General features: G+C 37.3%; 1 protein-coding gene and 1 long non-coding RNA gene across 3 annotated transcripts; one reads left to right on the top strand and one right to left on the bottom strand.

The window, feature by feature from the left end:
* The first annotated feature begins 5,259 nt into the window (after window positions 1-5,259).
* LOC138140553 (uncharacterized) lies at window positions 5,260-14,233 on the top strand. Of its 2 annotated transcripts, XM_069061632.1 has the most exons (4): window positions 5,260-5,416; window positions 5,473-5,970; window positions 12,734-13,035; window positions 13,091-14,232. In XM_069061632.1, exons 2-4 carry the CDS (start codon window positions 5,475-5,477, stop codon window positions 13,619-13,621), a joined length of 1,329 nt encoding a protein of 442 aa, XP_068917733.1. In that variant the 5' UTR covers window positions 5,260-5,416; window positions 5,473-5,474; the 3' UTR covers window positions 13,622-14,232. The 2 variants fall into 2 exon arrangements, with proteins under 2 accessions (XP_068917733.1, XP_068917734.1); XM_069061633.1 differs by having other exon boundaries at window positions 5,272-5,970; window positions 13,091-14,233.
* A 2,927-nt stretch (window positions 14,234-17,160) lies between these two features.
* On the bottom strand, window positions 17,161-18,788 carry LOC138140638 (uncharacterized). Its single transcript, XR_011162669.1, has 2 exons — window positions 17,762-18,788; window positions 17,161-17,708 (listed from the first exon to the last, which is right to left on the bottom strand). It is a non-coding gene; the product is annotated as an uncharacterized lncRNA (long non-coding RNA).
* Between the last annotated feature and the right edge of the window lie 2,408 nt (window positions 18,789-21,196).

Raw genomic sequence — 21,196 nt, 5'->3', positions numbered from 1 at the left:
CCAGGATTATAGAAAAATATTTTAAAAAATATGCCTCTGCATCCTAAATCCCTCTAGATTTAGGAAAGGCAGTGGAATTACAAAAAAATTAGTGAATATTATTTTAAAAAAACATAACATTTCAGAAGATGTTGTTCGAGCATATACAGGGTGTTAGGCAATGATCTCCCAAGAATTTCAGGGTGATTTTATCAGGGAAAATGTAGTCGAAAACCTTTATACCGTTTTTGGATAAATTAAACCGTTTTCTCAAAATAAAATTGTTCCCTGCTGTTTTGGGACTGCTGAAATATTGCTTTGTGCAAGAAACAAATCTTATATGTTTCGACTTCAAAATGATTGCTTGGTAACTATTCGAAATTTACCACTGTCAAAGTTTATATTTTAATTTGATCTATCTTTTATCCGTCGCCTACGAAGACTACAATCGTTTACAATACCCGAATATTTTATCGAGGAGCATGCAAATATGTATTTTGTGTATGGGGAATATAGTGGAAAGGCTACTGCTGCTGTCGGAAGGTATGTTAATGCTTCTATTAGAGCAAACGGAGCACATTTTGAACATTTATTATCATTTTTTTCAATACAAATACAAATAAATAAAGATACACAAAAATTAACGAATCTTATTAGTAGTATTAGGTGGTTAGTGCTCGATTTCAAATCCCTTTAGAGGTTGATCGAGATGTGGTATCACACATAAAGCTGCAGAAACTATTTCAGTTTATTGCGGCAATAAAAGGGGACTTACTTCAAGGTTGCGGTTAATCTAGATAAATATTTCGAGTGAATTATTGATTTTTATCTTAAAAAAATGCAATCCTGGTAGTTTTTGATGAGATATTATCCAAGGGAAGTATTTAAAACCGAAACGTCATTGTGACAGCAGGTACTGTTACGATTTAAATCGCCGCGCGATTGTAAATCTTCGCGATTGTCTAGAATGTTCTAGAATCCATCGCGACGGAAACGTACTCGACTTCCGCCGAAAAATCTGCGCATAGAGGGGGTGGAAGCTATAATTCGGGGGAACCAGAGACGGAACAGGGAGATTTTCACGACCTTTTGCCGGTGGTGTTGTCAGTGCCTGGGGAGAGTCAAGGGGACAGTGATCGAGTGAATTTGCAGGGCCGACGAGACGACGTAGTGGAGTTCACGAGGGCCGTTGGAGACGATTCGTCTAAGTACCACCGCCCACATCGCCAAGCGGATCACGGACTTCACTACGGAAGGTTCCAGACCGAACGCTTTTGCGGATCAGGATCTCGTCGAGTCCTGACAGTCCAGGTCGTCCCCGGACTCACCGGAAGGTGCCGGATCTACCCTCCAGCAAGTCAGGAGCAGTGGTGACACCCCATTTTCCACCGGCCGTGGCTTCCCAAAGTTTTGGTTGTATAATTTGTCACTCCGTCGAACTAATTGAGCGTTTGTATTTAACTGTTGTCAAATTTCCATTGTCAACTCATTATTTCGACGGGTGAATAGTTTCCATCAGTTTCATTTAATTTGTATATCGCGTTTAGGATTTATAATTTGTTCGACTGTTAAAGTTCCAGTTTTGTCATAGGGCGCGTGATTTCAATAATTGTACTAACTTAAGAAAAAATTTCCTTATCAAGTCCGTCGGGTTTTTTATATTCACGAACGATTATCAATCCGTGAGCGATCTCGCCAGGAATTGTGTATCGCGCTCACCGAACATTTTTTTGCGCGTGGTTCTTCACGAAGAAAAACATCTTGACTTCAATTTTTTTTTTTTTTTGAGCGAAGAAAGACTTAGAGGACCTCTCCGCTTATGCGGGCGGCGTAGCCGAATAGCGACGTTACGTAGGATCAGTCGGCCTTCCTCCTTCGCTAAAGAAAGGATTTTTTTTTTATTGTTTTGCCGGTACTCGTTTGTTGAACGTCTGGGACCCGGAGGACCCTCCGAGGAGTTAGGTTATTGAAATTTGTACACGCCATTAGGCTAGTCAGGCTTCGTTGTGTTCTTTTTCATTTATATCATAGTTGGAAGATTGTGTATCATTTCCCGTACTCCGGGCTGTTCTCACCAATTTTTCAGCTTCAGTCGGCGTTTCTCGTGGTTCGCATTGTAAACCGAGTCGAAGCCACGACTTGTTCGTTATACCCCTGAACATTCCGGATTTGTAACCGGTAACAGGGTTGCCCAGTTTCGGGAGCGTAATTTATAATGTAACAATATCTACTCGATAAAATCTGACATTGCTGCAATCAGGCATTGCTGTCTTTTAGTTGCTAAGCAATTAACTTTCATTTCAGAACTTTAACTATTTATTTAATTATTACAACAATAAAATGGTGCAAAAGCTCCCAAACAGTGTGGCACCATTTTAAATTTTTATCTTTGAGAAAACCGTTCATGTTGGGAAAAATGGTATTAAGGTTTTCGACCATATTTTCCCCCAGAAACTCACCCTGATATTCTTGGGAGACCATTCCCTAACACCCTGTATAATGCAGAGATATTATATATGAGTTAAATATTTTAATCTAAAAAAAGTTGAAACCATAAAGAGAAAACGGGAAGCTAACTCTGAAAGCAGAAAACTGAAAAAAAAAGAAAAAAATTACCACATATTATACCAGGTATCAACCACCAAACGTGGCCATAGGCACATTACACAATACACATATTAAAATAATATATGAGTTGCTATGAAACATATTATTGTTTCGTCAAATTTGCCCAATCATTGAGCATAATACTGCTCTGTGATCGTTCTTCCCTTTTCCAAATTTCAAAAGTATTTCTACTTTCTACGTTACCTATACGCTGTGCCAAAATCAAAAAACCATTGTGGTGCAAATGACTAATCCGTCACTGTGATAAGTAATAGGAAATGTCATGAAAAATGTGTTTTATTTGCACCACAATGGTTTTTTGATTTTGGCACAGCGTTTACATCAAAAGTTTCCTGATGGCATTGTTTGTATGGATGATAATTATAGCTGTCAATGTGACATTACACAATAATATATTCCATAGCAACTCATATATTATTTTAATATGTGTAATGTGCCTATGGCCAGGTTTGGTGGTTGATACCCGGTATGTAATTACCTATTTTATTTTTTCTATATTAGGCAATTTTATAGTTATGAATATTTGTTGTATTTTACCTACCTACTCCCTTACTCGTATTGTTTAATTAATAAACATCTCGCTTTAAAAATTATATATTTTTTTATACCATCTGAACCCTCCACCACCCGGCGGCACGGCAATTTTGCCGGAGTACATACACTATTACGGATATTACTATCAAGCTAAATTCATGTGTATAATTTTAGCGAATATATCATGATGTTTCTTATATTCGCTTTGAGCTAAAACGGTGCAAGAAGAAATTATGTGTTGAATTGTTTCCCCTTCAGTTCCGCAAATCCTACATTTATCAATTTATCGATTGCAAACTGCATATGTGTTTTTTATAATTTCTTGTATTTATAACACGATTTTTATTATTATTATAACAACCTATTCCACTACAGTATAACTTTTTACTATTTTGATGAACCTTTTAAGAATCTATGTTCCAAAAAATGAAGATTCAATTTGTTATTTTATAAAATTACCTATGCCCACGTTATTTACTTTTTTATTTTGGTTATGTAAGCATTTTGATTGTAAAAGAACTTTGCAATTAGGTATTGTTTTTTATTTGATTTGATTCCAAGAAAACAGAAGTCACCGATGATAATGGGTGATATTTATAAAAATAAACAAATGCTTCCAAGCATTTGCTACTTAGCATTAGCATTTGCTTTAAAGTAAAACTTTTGCTTCTAGCAATTGCTTGTTTTGGTATTAATAAACAAATCCTCTTGACGAAAGCATAATGCTAGTTACTTCACAAGTAATTGCTTGCCGTTCAACGCAGGGCGCCAGGAAAATGTGTCCAAAGGGGTGCCTTGTCTATAATTTTTCCCGTGACAAATTTTACAACGTTCGATACAATTGGTTGACTTACTTCCATGAGTTCAACTACCCCAATTTGAAATCCTATAAATAGTTTAACACTATTTATTATTCTATGAATAATTTTATTTTTTTTACCTGGATCAGCCACATATCGCCACAATATTTTTATTTTCATCACCGAAGATAAAGCACCACCACGCGTTTCTTCATCGTCATCCCCAAGAAAATCAGCAATCCACTGAACATTTTCATTTCGGAAATGAAACAATTTTACATCATCTTCTCTTGTAATGGTATATTGTCTTTCCTTTCTTTGTAAAATTTTTAAAATTTTCTTGGCACTTGGAACATACTTTTATGGTGCTTTAACAGCCGCTTTATCACTACTAGTACGACACGAAGCAGAATGTCATTTATCCTAGCAATTGCTTAATACTTCAAGTAAATGCTAAACTTTATTAATAGTAAAAGAAGCAAATCCTAATATCGTCAAGCAAATCCTTTCTAAAACGAGCAAAAGCATTTGCTAGCCAGGTCTCACTAGCATTTACTACCTTTTATTAATATCACTTAAAGCAATTGCTTATAAAATAGCTAGCAAAAGCATTTGCTACCTTTTATTAATACTGCCCAATATTCTTCCGCGCTCCATAGGTTACAAATTGTTATAACTTATAAGTTAGACGGAGAACATGGCAAAACGGAACAGCGAGAGGTAAATTGTGACGTCAAACGCGGATAGCAACATGATTGGTCGAGTGCGTTTCGCTCCAACCGTATCAGTCAAGTATCCGTGTATCATATACACTGCCCCAAAAAAGTTAAGGATATTCTCGATATGTGAATGATAATAACGCTCGTCTGCACAGGACACGATTGGTTTTGGAAACCTTAGATTTGCAGGAAATTCAACATTTTCAGCTACCTGCACGATCTCCGGACTTCAACCCCATTGAATCCGCCTGAGACCTTGGAAACACTCTCGCAGACTATTTGCCTTATACAGAGATTATCCGGGAATTGAGTGACTTGTTCCCTATTTTGTGTCAACAGATCCCCCAGGAAGAGGTTGACAACTTAATTCGTCGTATTAGTAAAGTTCTACGGGTACGAGGACGAAATACCTCTTATTTGAAATGAAAACAAAAATTATTTGTTTTAATTTAATTTTATTTAATTTCAAAGGTTTTACTTTTTTTTTAGTTCCATTCTGTATTGATTTGGCTGAAAATGAATGGAATTACACATGTGTATCGATTATAATCCCTGTTCTTCTTTTCTTGTTCACAAACAGCAATATCCTTAACTTTTTTGGGGCAGTGTATTATATGCGTGTACCGCCACTACCTTAAAATTTAAACATGTTAAATTGAGGTTATGTACAGACTTACAATCCAACGAATGCGAACGTTTTTAAATTTGAAATCCAACTTGAAATATTTTTCTATGAAACTTGTACAAAACCGTAATGTGAGGAAAGTGAGGATGTTAGAGGTGCGATAATTATGATTTGAATTGTTTTGTAGAAATGGATAAAAGCGAAGACTTACTTGGCCTACCAACAGAGAGTCTGCCAGTGGCTTGGAAAATATTTAAGGCCTTTGTACTCGTATTTGACGACGAAATCAGCGTTACTGAAGATGAACTTGTGTCGTACGCTACCGACGACCTAAAATTAAATTTGGACGAGTTACCAGCAGGAATGAAGCAAGATTTAATGGTAATACTGTTAGGTTACATGAATTTATGGCCAGGATGGAATGACAAAGATGATTTTTTGAATGGGAAGTTTAAAAAGGAGGTTTATTTTGAAAGGTTTCAAAAATTTATGCTTCACAAGATGAAGAGTACAGTTGAAGAAGTATATACTTCTGCTGTGAAAGATTTAGACAAACAAGTGGTCAAGTCTGCAATTAAATTTAGTAAATCTAATAATAAAAGTGATCCAAAGTTTTCACCTTATGCTATGTCGATTCAGTGTCCCCCAGCCATGCTGAATACTATTCTGTTTTCGAACATAGGTGGTAAGTAAAATTGTCATATTTTATTTTAGATGTACACTTGCTTTCAAAACTTTCGCGTACACCAATTTTTCTTTGTATTAAATCAGGGTTGTAATTAATCAACTCTGACATTTAAATTTTGGAAAAGTCAAAATGCCTCGACTGACAGCAAGACAAAGTTTTGTGCTTTCCAAATTAGAAGAGTGGTCCATAAGAAGGGTTGCTACTCATAATGGGCTAAATAAAAGCACTGTTCTACAAGTAATAAGTAAAGAAGAAGAGGTGGGAACAAGAAGGGGCCGTGAGTAGAAGACTGAACGTAATTTTTTTTAATTGCTGTTAATGTCATCTTTAACCTAATCTCAAAATTACCCGTTCACACTGCTTAAATTTTGCAAAATCGTTGTTACTTGATTTTGAATGTGTACGCCAAAGTTTTGAAAGCAAGTGTACAGCCATGTTCAAATAAATCTGGGGCAACTGTTATAAATAACGTACATAACTCTCAATTTCACTTGTTCATATAAATCTGGGACATCTTTTTTGGGTTTTAAATGTGACTTCAAGCAGTTAATAAATTAACATTTTATTAAAGCAAATAAAATATCGCGCGTTCAAATGAAATCCTGGGCTGAGTAGGCGTTGGAAAAATTAAACCGTTTCGAACAGTGTAAAGTTTGAATTTCCCGCCGTTTGACACGAATGACATTTGTTTATGTTTAATCGGGACATAATCAAGGAGTGTAGAAGTATAGGGAGGGGACATACGCAAGCTTATGGGCACGGTAAATTGAAGCGGTGAGGGACAAGGAAACGGGTGCAATTTTATGCAACCCGTGAGGTACGCCCCAGTTAACACTACTTGAGATGTTGGGAATTAACAATAAAACTGCAGGAAAATAAAACACTATATATATTTTTTCCATCACAAATGTATTCAGAGTATGAGAAACTAGAAAACCACACTAAATATCACAATGCAAGTGATTTGATTTACTTTCTTGGGGCGTACTAATAGCAGACATGCGCATTAAGGCGGCTTCACTCGGCCGGCCGTATGTCCCCTCCCTATTATTCTATACTCCTTGGACATAATTGAACATGTTTGTTTTCAGCAAAGGGTGCCCTTAGATATTTGCTTCGAGAATAAGAATCGTTAAGTGATTCTATTTTTAATGTAAAACATTGCAAAGAAAGATTTTTTTGGCTCTAAATTTTAGGTAAGCTGTCAACATGCTCTGATTAATCTACGCTTTAAAAAACCACAACAATTTACGGTTTCCAACGCCTTCGCAGCCCAGGACTTCATTTGAACGCGCGATATTTTGACTAAAATTAACAATGCAATGGTTGTTATTTTATTATCATTAGGCATTTTTCGGTAAAATTGTTTTGAAAAGTAACGAACCTTCAAATAAATGTATATTTAGAGCAACCTATGGAAATTCAATTCTTTGCAACATTTTTCCAGCGTAGAAAATGACACAAGAAACGCCTGACATTTTAACGAAATAAAATTAGGTTAGAAAATATTTTTAATTTTTGTAGTGCATTCTCCCTATTCTCCCTCCACGGAATATGACAATATGAAATTGGGAAAAAGCTTACTTTGCATACTACGCAACTCCGGAGAATAATTGGTTACCTACAAAAATTACTTTACACTGTTAAAAGAATTAGAATCTCTCCTACGCCTACTCTAAATATATATTTATTTGAAGGCCCGATATATGTAATCACATGTAAACTTTGACACATAAATGATATCTGCTATTTGTTCTGGCAGCAAAAAATTCATGGAAATATTGTTCAGTGTTCAGCCCACATTATCCTCGAAAACTAATATTGTCCCAGATTTATCTGAACATGACTGTACGGTTGCGGCCCCTACAAACTTAGACACCGACTTTTGACACATTCTGCCAAATTAAAAAAAATTGTAATGTGTAAATTTGTCTTTTATCCGTTATGGCAATGTCAGTGTCTTCTGAACAATATTGATACGAATAGTGATAATGTGGGCTCAGAAGAAATCAAATCAGTGGAATGAGAAAGTGGGGAGAGGAGAATAGTCAATTTAATTAATAAAAATTTGATATTGACGGTTAAAAATAAAGTTTTTTCCCTACCGGTTAGAAATGTAGGCTGTGGATACCTCATTTGAGGTGAGAAAATTCAACTTTCTCGTTAAGGTAAGAAAGTTAATCATGAAATGTTTATGGTAAAACTGTACCAAAATACAAATGTCAAAAGTGAAATAAGTTAGGTATTGATAAATGAAAGCCAATTCAATAAAGCAAGTTGGTAGATCAATCATATAATCTGGAAAATAAACAGATAAGCTAGGTAGGTAGATTACTTTACCCTGTCTATATCAAATTTTCGAACAAACGTCAAATCTTCAAATGCGATGACAAGTTAATTAAACAAATAATCCAGCCTACTATTCAATTCTCAAAATTTTCGTTTTAATCAGGAATATAACCATCTTTTTTTGACTTTTTTCAACTAAGTTGTGCCGGTAGGGAAAAAAAATAGTATTCAAATCTTGTTAAGAAAGTGCCCTTGCAGACCTTAGGCACTTACAAACCTCGCTTACGGCTCGGTTTATAATCTTTGCCTGCGGTCTGCAAGAAAGCACTTTCTTACCTTGGTTTGAAATATACTATTTTTTAAAATATAGCGAACTCAAATATAAAAGTCGTTACATTGGTTTCGAGAGCGGGATATAAAGAAACGTGTAACATAAAACTCTGGTGAGTTAGCGGATGTCCGAATCTTCTGGAAGAATCACGAGAAACTAAAGGTAGATCATGGAAGAACAAATGAAACTTCTTCTGGAACAATTTGCAGAACAAGAAAAGAAACGTCTCGAAGAACGAAGGGAAGCAAAAGCAAAGTTTCTAGAAGAACAAGAAAAGAAACGTTTGCATGAAAAAGGAGAACGAAGAAAAGAAAAAGCGAAGCTTTTAGAACAACAAAGAAACGAACAAGTGGTTTCTAGAGGAAATTGAAAAGAAACGAATTCTCGAGCACCTAGAATTCACCTTTAAGGAAAAGGTGGAGGAAAAAGTTACGGAAATCAAGAAGGAAGTGGAGGAAAAAGTCACGGACATCCAAAGAAGTGTAGGGGAAAAGGTGGGAGAAATCAAGAAAGATGTAGAAGGAATAAAAGAAAACTTCGAAGGGAAGGCAAAAGAAATGAAAGCAAAATTTAAAGGACTTAAGACAGGACTATCCGGGAAACTAGAGGCGGGTTTGGTGAAACTAAAACATCCGTCATTCGACGGTACGACTTCATGGTCCATGTATAAGAAACAGTTTGAACCGGCCACCGGAGCGAATAATTGGGATGACGAAGGTAAAGCCGTTGCGCTGACATTGACTCTACGTGGACAGGCACTGCAGATATTACAGACCCTGTCCGTGGAAGATCAAAAGAATTACGCAGCATTCGTCAAAGCGCTAGAGCTGCGGTATGGCGACCACCATTCGGCCAAGTGTACCACTCACAGTTGCGAGCAAGAGTACAGAAATGCCGCGAGAATCTTCAAGAATTCGCTGCAGACGTCGAGAGGTAGTTCACCTGGCCTACCACAACGGTCCCGCGCAGTTTCACCATGAAATTGGAACCAGCGTCTTCGTCGTCGGAGTTCGCGATAGTGAGCTACAACTAGCTTTGAGACTCGCCAGACACAAGAAGTGTGCTAACGCCCTTGTTCATGCCCTGCAATTCGAAGCAGCGAAAAATGCTTCTCGCCCGACGGCGCAACGCCTTCGAGCTGTAACCGTGTAAGGAATCGACCGAAAGACAAGGAGATTTGCTGCAGAAAATGACCAAAATACTTGAAGAAATTCAGCGTTCCTTCTCCATCGCAAAAACTAAATGTTTCAACTGCGGTAAGGTGGGCCATCTGAAGAGGGACTGCCACTCGAACAGATCACCGGTGCCGTCACGAAGAAGCTGGGAACCAGTTTCTTCGACTTCTAGGCAGTCGGAAAACTAAATCAGGCTAGCACTCCGGGGCGCGTGCTAGCTGGACCCCCAACAGCCCCTAGGGCAGCTGAAGAAGAGAAACGACAGTTTGTTGGTAGAGATACATCTCGATGGCGTTATGGTGGTAGGAAGTACCTTCGACGAACATCTGAAGAACTTGAAGGAAATTTTCGGTCGCCTCAGAAGCGCACACCTTCAATTGAATGCCAAGAAATGTCAACTATTCCAGCAAGAGGTCAAATTTTTGGGACATGTAGTTCCACCTGCAGAAATCCAAACGGACCTTGATAAGTTAGAACCATGTCGGAACGACTTCAAACACTAGTCGAAAGGAAAAATCCGAGGATATCGGAACCGTGAACAGGTATGGTTCTTCAACCCCAAGACGGTTGGATCACGGCCGAAGTGAAGTCAGAACACCTAAAAGACAGCGATATCGTCCAAATTCTGGGAGCGACAGAGAATGGGGACCAAAGGCCCAGTTGGCAAGAGGTTTCGGATAAGAGCCCAGCTCTTAAGGCGTTGTGGGCCCAGTGGGATTCCCTCGGAGTAGAAAACGGCCTCTTAAAACGTGCATGGGAAAGTGTCGATGGGAAAGCAGCTGGTTCTCCCCAAGTGCCGAGTGAAGGAGGTCCTGCAAGAAATCCAAGACTTTGGGAAAAATACGCGAACGCTTCTACTGGATAAATGCCCGGGATGACATTGAGACTTGGTGTCGCAAATGTGTGACATGTGCAGCGAGCAAGGGGCCCAGAACATGAAGCAGAGGCCTGATGAAACAGAGTAATGTGGGGGCACCGTTCGAAAGGATAGCTTTCGACATAGCCGGACCATTTTCAATTACGGACTCAGGCAACAAGTACATCATGGTGGTGATGGATTATTTTAGCAAGTGGCCAGAAGCCTCCCTCTGGAGATGCATTCGGACCAAGGCCGGAACTTCGAATCAAATGTGTTCCAAGGCGTCTGCGAACTTCTGGGGGACGGAAAACCAGAACGACACCCTTGCATCCCCAGTCAGACGTAATGGTCGAACGCTTCAACAGAACCATGGAGCAGCATTTGTCGAAGGTGGTTGACCAACATCAAAGGGACGAGGACAGACATCTACCACTGTTCCTGTTGGCGTATCGAGCAGCGATCCACGAAACGACACACCAGACGCCTGCGAAGATTTTGTTCGGTCAAGAGTTACGTCTACCTTGCGACTTAACTTTTGGATCACCTGCTAGAGTGCCTAAAGACGTGACTAGCTACATGGATGAACTGCAAGAGGCCATGCACACCATTCATGATTTGACTCGAAGTCATATCCTCGTAGCTAGTGACCGAATGAAAACACGATTCGACCTGAAGGCGAACACGGCAGGATTCCGCGAAGGAGACCTCGTGTGGCTGTTTAACCGTCAAAGCTGCAGCCGAGTTGGGAAGGACCGTTCATCGTCGTGAAGAGGATAAATGACGTTGTATACAGCGCTATCCCAGGGCTAAGATGAAAGTGCTTCACATGAACCGTCTGGCGCCTTACGCAGGAGACAACGAACAGGGTTAGCTGTTTATCTGTGGACTGTGTATAACGCACAGTTCTGTCAATGCCGAGGAGACTCCAAATGGTCATAGATGCTAACGGTGATACAATAAAATATTACCTTTATTGTATTTGAATTTTTCCATTTTTCAAATTTCTTATTTTATACGCCACTGACTTTCTTTCAGTTGGGTGACATTTTATAAACTTTAATTTTAGGACCATGTTACACAGCGAACATTTTTTATTTGTCACACTGTCTGAGTTTGTAGGGGCCGCAACTGTACTATTTCGGACATAAATTTTTGCGACAGTTCCACTTCTTCGCCACATTCTGATAATTGCAGTAATTGTAGTTTTTTTAATGTCTGTGGGACATACCGTTCTCCGTAAGGGTTGTTACCTTAACTTTGTCAAAGTCACGTATTGGAGGCATTTTTTCGGAAAATAAAATAGTTGTCAAAAAATAAGTTTAAACGCCCGTCACTTTGATAATAAAGAGTAAACTACAACATTTTTTTTATGGCAAAAAGGTGCTGATCAAAATTTTATGACCGCAATAGTACCTATAAAAAATTCTTCTGTCTTCACAAATTTGTTTATTTTTTCAATATTGACATTATTGATAGTATTTGATCACTAGGGTTAGGCGGAAAATAGTTGGCGCTCCCCACCAGTCCGCTACAGCGTCGCACCGCTATCTTTTCGCTGCGAGCGTGAACCGTGGATCGTTTATAATACGAGCGCGCTGCACTGGATCGTGATGGTGGGAGGTATTCTTGACGCGCTCACTATTTTTCGCCTAAGTCTATTGATCACCTTAATGATAAAATATTTTCGACATATTTTACATTAACATTTATGAAATTATATTTATTATCATTCGTTATTTTAGTTTGCAGCAATTCTTTTGTGTCATGTAAATTCAATCTTTTCTTGATCAAACTTTTCACGTTTGCCCTATTTAATTTATTAAATTATTTAATATTTCGGGCTCACTTTATACGGTTTGGAGCCTTTAAGGGGATCGTGGAATAAAAATACGTTGTATTCAACTGGTTCGTGTGTAAATTGGGCTTTTTTTGGCACTCGTGGGCACAATTTACATACGAACTCGTTAAATAAACTACTATTCTAATTTAATCTCTGTTCGCATCCTGCCTTTATAATCTCCGTCTTTTACAAAAACATATTCGACTGCCAATCGCTCCGCTCACTCTTTAATTTTTTGCATCTTCGTTGTATTATTTTTTCAACAGACGATCTGATCATGCAGCACCATCTGGCAAGCGACTGGCAAGACTTATCCACAACTCAACTGTTAAACTGGCCACACGTGGAGCTCACCTTTCGGACTAAAGACATCTGTTTCGTGAGGCTACAAGCCACAGAGTTCACCCGTTATTTGAGCTTTGAAGCACACGATTCCAACAAATCCAACCAAAGCATAATCGAAGATGTACAAGAAACCCAACCCATTTACAAACGTAAATGCTACAGTTACACTTTCCTAAAGGAGTACTTCAGAGTATACATGGAGGCTTTAATTTCAACAACAAAAGTGAGATCACTAGTAAATAGTTGTTTTTGTGGATTTTTTATTGTTATTTTTCCAGGTGAGTCCTTCGAAGTTGGAGGAGATTCAGACAATCCTCTCTCAATTCCTGGAGGACGTGAGATACATAGACGTGAACAACAGCATCGCGACCAACACGGCCGTGTTGTTCAGACTGTCACATTTACCGTTCATCAGGAACAAGAGATTGGTGAGGGACAATGACACGAAGGCAGACGAGGCGAGAGTGGCTTACTGCGAGGAAATAACCCCAAAAATAAATTTCGCGTTGGTCTACTTCATGCCCAAACAAAAGGACACTGTCCCACTCAGCTTCGAACACACTGACCAGATAAAAGCTAGCCAGAAGATGAAAGTGATTTTACCATGGATATGGTACAAGTGCAGCTACTGCCAGGTGGAATACAGCGGTGAGAATTCGAAAAACAGGATGCTCGATCACCTGAAGAATGACCACAAGATGGAACCAGATGTGCATTGCATACTCTGCAAGAAGCAGTTCAAGGTGTTGGACCTGGCGGCGTGTCGGTGGAAACACAGATGTCTTGAGTCGACGTCAACCGCAAAATAAATAATAATACGATTTTGTTTCTTTGTGAATTTGGCCTATTTTGTTACGTTGTCCACAAAAAATTTGCCTTACTTGCAAATTACAAATATATGTTTAAAAAAACGGGAATTGAATCATAAATATAAAGTGTGTACTATATTATGATTGAATGAGGTAAAATACGAATTTCATAACATCATGACAGTGAAAAACAACAAATTTAACCATCTTTTTTCGCTGATTTTTACAGGGAAAGTAGGTACATACATTCAAAATTTATATTTCAGCCGAAATTTTCATCTCGAATGAACCTTAAAATGGCCGTTATGAAATCCCTCGTTATGTTGTTGTGGGGTGTTCTCCAATTCGTGATATTTATCTTAATGTGATTACTGTGTAATAGATTGTGTCAATCGAATACCTTCAATAAGTTTTGTTCATGTTTTAATTTAATTAATCTACTTTCAAATAAAATAGTTTCATACTATCTGACTCGATTATAAATCACTCCTCAACTCAGTCTCGATAGGCCGTAGACCCACGTTTTGACGCCGAACATGGAGGCACTACCTACTTTTGGTGCCTGACGCGCGTGCTATCACCCACTCCCGGCGTTCAACATGAAACTTCGAGGTGTTCTTGTGCTATAAAAGTGTTTATTTGTGGCAAGTTGGTCAAGTTTGAAATGACATCTCTATGAATAAATTGCAAGTGTATTTCAGCATCAAAAGAAATATATCCTACAGGTGTCCCAGAGTTGCGAAAAAGCACCATAACTTGTTTGTTATTAAATATATCAACTTTTCCTTTTTTCTAAATGATTGCTCCGCTTCTACTGCACCTTCGGAAAATATTGCGGTATATATACAGGAATCCCAATATTAGAAAAACACTAAAGTTATGTTTCTTTTTAAATGGAACCTACCCTACTATAGAGATCGTTTTTACTTATCTGCAATCGTTTTTAATCTGTGTCGCTTTTTTTTTTACCAGCATTTCGAATTGTAGAGGTCCGTTCGTCAATTCGTACCTTCCAAATCGCTGCACATAAATTTAAATAATTGACGCTGTTTGATTCCTGAATGTTTGCCACATCTGTCGAGTGTTCACTCAACAACTTGCTCAGTCGCATGTCGTTCGTTTAGAATTACACTCTCATATGTACATTTAGTACCATTTTAAGATATTGACCTTCGACGATTTTGTATATGCTATATCTGAATTATCTGTTCTAATCAACTGGTATGTTCAGTCAGCATTACTTACCTAATATAAATTAAAAGTTAAGGCTTTGGGTTTATCCAATTTTTTACAAAGATGAGAGAAAATCAAGTATTATAGAAACACGTAAGACTTTGTTATTTCGAAGTTTAACTTTTAAATTATTTATGGCGTATAAGACTTTGTAACGTTTAATTACTATGTATTTATTGATTGTTTTTTTTTTAATTTAACAATTGATAATAGTTATTTATGCAACGAGTTTCTGTGTAAATTGGGCTTTTCTAATTGCCCGAGGGACAAGATTAAAACACTAGCGTAGCCAGGGTTTTAAGGCCTCGAGGACAATTAGAAAAGCCCAATTTACCCAGAAACGAGTTGCATATAAAATTTTATTGTTTGAAGCGACGTCCCTGAAGCTTCCAAATCTTTTTAAAATGGTTTCGCATTTGCTTTTGACAGTTTTGACAAATTTTTCAAGACCTGTCAGAAATATGACGTTGAATGTGTTGTCTACGGCAACGATTCGTTATCTGCTCATTTTGCTTTAGGGCAGTTAAGAGGCAGTTTACAAAGGAGAAAAATGAGAATTTATGACAGTTGAAAACAATAAAATATTTTTTCTACTTCCTTCTCTAAAGTGTCACATTTTGCACTGACAAATAGTGTATAAAACGTCACTTTAAAAACGATTGTTCATTAGTCACAACTTGGTGTCCATTCGGGCGTTTTCGGGATATTAAACACGCTCGAAGTTTCTTTAAACACGGCTTGAATTTTTTGGACATATTTAGCTCTAGATCAGGTTGGTATTTTGACGTTTATCAGTTTCGCATCCGACGTGAAAGAAAACGTCATTGCAGTGGAATAATTCGTTGTATTTTTCAAATATGGACCTGAAGCCACCAACAGTTTGTATCCTGAGAAATATATATATTCCTATTTGGTATGTCATTTAGTTTGTATGTTTAAATTAACGTTGAATAAAAAAGTTGCTTGTTTCGTTTATGTGTTCCATTTGTTAATTTGGTCGTAGAAAAAGTATAGTATTCAACTCGTTTATAAACTTCTCTAGACACTTGTTTATAATCACTCGCTCCGCTACGCTTCGCTCGTGCCTAACATAAAACGCGTGTCTAAAGTGCCGTTTATAAATCTTGTTGCATAATATACTATTACATATTGTGCAAGAAACAAGTGCATGTAAAAATAAAAAATGTAAGTCAAAACAAGTCGAGAAAAAAATCACTCATACATTAGGTAGGTATACAGAAAACTCTAGATAACTTACTTTAACAACATTAAACATAAAACAAGAAATGTTTCAAAAGAATGAATTTCTCTATACAGGATGGAGTAGGTATAGTTAGTTAGTAACTCAGAAGGGTTACCTTATTAATAAAGCTGAAGTTCTTTAAATAACCCTACTAGCAAAGTTATGCTTCTTTACCGCCGATGAGGCGCCGCAGTACGGATGCTTCTAAAGAATAAAAATGCGGAAAAATATGTTTCGACATGATTTTAGAGTTAAGATTGAGTACAGTAAGTTCATATTTTCTTTCTAAAACAATACTGAATACAATTGTATTTTTGATTTTAAATTCGAATGTCATTTGAACGAAAAAAACTGGTGGTTCGTATCATACGACTTTGTTTTTGATGTGTTAATAATGAAATGATATTAAAGAAGTTGTAAAAATGAAATTTTTCAGGTCTTTCGAACATTAAAAACTTAGAAAAACTAGAAATTCAAAATAATTAAAAAATGGCGTCTACGACATTGTAATTCTAAATGAACGATATGCCTACTGCGATTTTTTAAACATTAACTAAAAATGTTAAAAACTCATTTTTTTCATATGGCAGTCCGTATGTACAGGGTTATTATAAATGTTTGTAGTCAACGAGCCCATGAAAACAAATGAAATTTTTTGTTTTGCCGTTCCATAGTTCCATACGAAAATGATACGAAGTACAGGGATTATTATTCTTGACATTAGGTTATGTTTACCTTCAAAAAAGATGATTAGTTTAAAGAGATTGTTTTAATACCGTGAGTTAACAGTGACTAAAAACTAAAATCCATCAGGGCGGGATTGGTTATCAAAATGAACTTTAAAGTTCATATGGTTCAATCCATCTCATACAGACAATAAGATTTAATTTTCTCTATTTCAGTTTTGTAAACTTACCCACTGGTGTTCAACCACATGTGTGTTGCTGCTGTTAAATTATTCAATAGGTACTGAATCATTTTTGTTTTAATAAGTTTCAAGGAAACAATGTTAGGTACCTACCACAAGATTCCAAAACTGTTGACGGAAAATGAAAGAATGAAATCTTTGTGAATAAAGACATTTTATTTATGTGTTATATGGCAACAAATTAAAGGTATTTGACTGTCTAGCAAAGTTTTATTGTTGCAGATGTGCATTAAATGATTTCCAATGTTACAATGTTGAGGGACAGGATACACAAGATGGGTATCATCGGACAAGTTCTGTGTATGCGTTGATCCAATCTCGAATAGTCGTTAACGAAATCAGCAACAAATATGGAATAGGAGGTATACTTATTAGTTCTAACATTGAATACAATCAGGTTATGAACTTACGGCAGCATCATCAGGCTCTATCTTCACGATCGCTGCATCCAGCGTTGACTTGACAAATGGAGGTTTGGCTTGGCACTACCAGCCCCGGCCAAAAGGCACGGCAATTCATGTTATACTCTGGCAGTCTGGCGTATCCCTACGCAAGCCGTTGCGTCACCACAGCTGCCATTGTGTGTCATTGTAACAGGCACTTGGAAATGGTCATCTCTGGACGTAAATCTTGCAAATACTCAACAACATACTCATTCGCCACTCTGGGAGTTAACAATAACGCTAAATACGGGTCAAAACAATAACATAAACAAAGAGGACCTGTTCCATCTAACCTTTAGTCAGGCACCCGCACCATCGCACTTTCGCACTACTGCTCTAGAGTCTAGCTAAAGCTAGATCTAAACTAGAGAGTGGACGAGTGGAAACTACCACCCAGTCCCAGTAGTTCCAGTACCACTTCGGAATTGCGCGCGTGATACGAAAATATTCTTCCCAACATTATTAACAATAAAATTCACTGGTATGATATTGCCCAGCAGGTTGGTTATTGCAAAAGGATTTACACATATCACTTTATTTTAGATTTAGGTTTTTATCATTTTTTCACATTTCACAGTTAAGTTATTCACACACACTTCACACTTTTAAGTTATTCACACACACTTCGCACTTTTAAGTTATTTGCACACACTCTACACTCTTCAGTTATTCCCACACAATTTGCACACTTAAGTTATTCACACACACTTCACACTTTTAACACAGATTACTCATATAACCAGATAGTGCACTTGACCAGCAATGCATTGATTGTAGCGGTTCAAGATTCTTGCCGCGGTAGCTTTCGTTTGGTTCGCGCGAATTTAAAATGTGACCCGATCGACGCGGAATTCTAAAATTGTAAATAAAGCAAATAAGAATTCTAATCAATTCTATTGATGTTATGTCCATAAAAATGATACAGAAAATAAAACCAGAATAAAATATTAACGCAATATATTTTTCAGAAAGAAAAAATAATAAAAAAAAGGAATACAATTCAAACAAATCAAATATTCTAATTAAAACAATCAAAATGGAAACGGGCTAACCCATTTAAGTTACAAGAGATGTTGGAAATGGTCTCCGTTCTGTTGTAGGCATAAAGCTACTCGTCTTTTTTAATTGTCAAAAATATTCTCTAATATGCGAGCATCAATATTTTGACAATGATGTGTAATTTCAGCCATTAGAGTGGGTATTGCAGTGTCACATAACGTTGTAACGTTAATAAGACACCTTATTATGACAGCTACGCATGCGCAGAGCGAAAATGGACTAGCGTAACGTTATTAGCGTTTAACGTGTAACGCTATTTATGGTCGAATAGAGGTGACCTTATCGTTATCTCTGACCTTATATTGCCACGTTAACGTTAAAAATATAGGGAATGTCAAATTTTCGATGCGCGCGACTTACGTTCTATCGTGAGCGTAGAGGGATATGGAGGGAGCACTGCCTATGCTGGCAATGTAAAGAAAGCGGCACGTCGCGAAACCTGTGCGGAGACCTTTTATGACCCTTTTTAAAATGACCGCCAGTACTTCGTGAAATTTCGTGGCGAGGGTCGTTGGGCATCAGATACTTCATAGGCGTCGGTGTTCCGTCATTTTACTGGGATTTCGTTTTTACACGTGAGCCGGTTGGTGAATTCTCGTATTTTTTCAGTTATATAAGTGTGATCTGTTTTTATTTTGAACTATTTACGGTCGGCTTCGATAGTCATTTCATAGCTATACATAAAATGGTTAGCTGCAAACTGTGTAGATGTACCAAGGCAGAGATAACGTAGAGATGGTCAAGTACGTGGTAAAATACTATCCGAACTACTAAATTGGGCGACTGGAAAGAATGATCCACGTATAGAGGGTGCCCGATCATGGCATGTGGCTAAAGTTACTACAATAACTGCATGATAACTGCATATGTAACTTTAGCCACGCGCCACGAGCGTGGGATAGGGGGCGCTAAATTCAAAATGTTGAGTTCTAAATATCGTAATTTAAACTGGTAACATCGATCAACCAAAAAATTTGAAAAATCGTCCAAATTAAGAACCTAGCTCAATCTGCACGATTTATCAAAAATTTTGGTTGATTTGATGTTGTTGATGATGTTACCATATGGATGAAATAACTAAATATAAAATAAAATTCAGCCTCATCAATAGTGACACAGATAATTTATTAGTGTTATTGTTAAACGTTATCAAATAAGGTGAAAAGTATACATATAATTGATTTCATATAAATGTTCATCAAGTGAGCTGTGCATTTGTAAAAGCACCTTTAAGTTAGTTACATTACAAAAGTCACATTTATGAAGGTCATGTCCAATAAATCTTTACTTGGTAAAAATACAGACAAAAACAAATAAGGATTACTTTAATTTAATCAGTAAAAAGACGTAACATTGCTTTTGAAATCAGCAATGTTAAAATGGACAAAAACTGAAAAATTAGTCAAATCGGGTTCGCGCAGAGCAAGCAACTTTGAAAGTCAAAGTCACTAGCTTTAGCTTTAATACCAACAGAAAATCAGATTTTCATGGCTTGCTTAGATGCACATTTATATGAAATTGAGTATATGTTCATTTATGAGCCATTTTTTTAAGCTTCGTCTTCTCAGCTCTGGTGTCTTCGCTCACGCAACCGCTGTTGATTTTGGCATGGTGACGATTTTGTTCAAAAACCTGAAGCACCTTGCGACTTCTCTTCATTAGAACTAAGGCCACAACTTTTTCCTCTATGGTCCATCGTCGTCCCCTGGGTTCGCGCCGTGCATTCCTCACTCTGACACAAGAAAATTCACTGTGTTCATAGCCATGCCCTTAAATAGTTTCTGTACCACTTGAGACTTGTCAAAGGCACATAAGGCTTTGAAGTCAGATTTTTTTGCATATCTTCTTCAATTTCCTCACGTGATCTTCTTTTCTGCATATCATATCCATTAGATTCAATTTCCTTGGCGTAGCAGTTGCTCGGGATATATCCTTCATTCCTTTAAATAAATTTTGTGGAACAGACCCTTTCGGTGTACTGGGAGTGAAGGAGTGCATTGCAGATACAGCCATTTGGGGCGCACAAACTTCCATGGTTATATCTGTTGGAGAAAAAAAATATTGAGGTATAACTTTTCAAAATTACCAAATAAAATTTTTCTAACGGAATTACTCTTGCACATGTTTTTTGTTTAAATAAAAGTTGGAACATTTCATATTTTCATAATTATTATTCTGTCATGTCTGTTATAGGTCACTGGTTCTGCAGCGAATGACTCTTCAGGACACAGTCGCACAAAGGATTCGGAGCCATTTCAATATTCCATTGATAAAGATTCTAGTTTAACAAATGAAATTGCTGCAAGTGCTGATGAAGAATTTGTTTTATCAAATGAAATTGCTAGTATAACGTCAAAAATCGAATTGCTTGAAACAAAAACTACCCAGGTTTTGTTGCTGAAGAAAAAAATTAAATTTTTAGTAAAGAAAATTTCGTCAAAAAGACGGGAAATATACACTCTCCAGAAAAAGTGTGTTCGACTACAGAAAAAAATTAGAAAATTAAAGAAGCAGTCTCCTAGCAATAGTGCAGAAAAATTAACTGGCCCTGGAAAAAGTTTAATAAACAACTTTGTTTCCACTATAATGTTGAGGGTAAAAGGTATACCGAGGACATGAGAAAATTTGCAGTGACTCTACATTTTTATTCACCAAGGGCATATTGTTAT

Source organism: Tenebrio molitor, chromosome Y (assembly GCF_963966145.1).
Source record: "Tenebrio molitor chromosome Y, icTenMoli1.1, whole genome shotgun sequence".
In the NCBI taxonomy this organism is placed as follows: Eukaryota; Metazoa; Arthropoda; class Insecta; order Coleoptera; family Tenebrionidae; genus Tenebrio; species Tenebrio molitor.
This window is presented reverse-complemented; position numbering and strand designations above follow the sequence as displayed.

Excerpts from the sequence above, each read along its gene's own strand:
- LOC138140553 (XM_069061633.1), top strand. The coding sequence starts at position 5,475 with ATGGATAAAAGCGAAGACTTACTTGGCCTACCAACAGAGAGTCTGCCA. Across the intron at positions 5,971-12,733 it reads TCTGTTTTCGAACATAGGTG|ACGATCTGATCATGCAGCAC; the intron begins GTAAGTAAAATT and ends TTTTTTCAACAG. Across the intron at positions 13,036-13,090 it reads CTTTAATTTCAACAACAAAA|GTGAGTCCTTCGAAGTTGGA; the intron begins GTGAGATCACTA and ends TTATTTTTCCAG.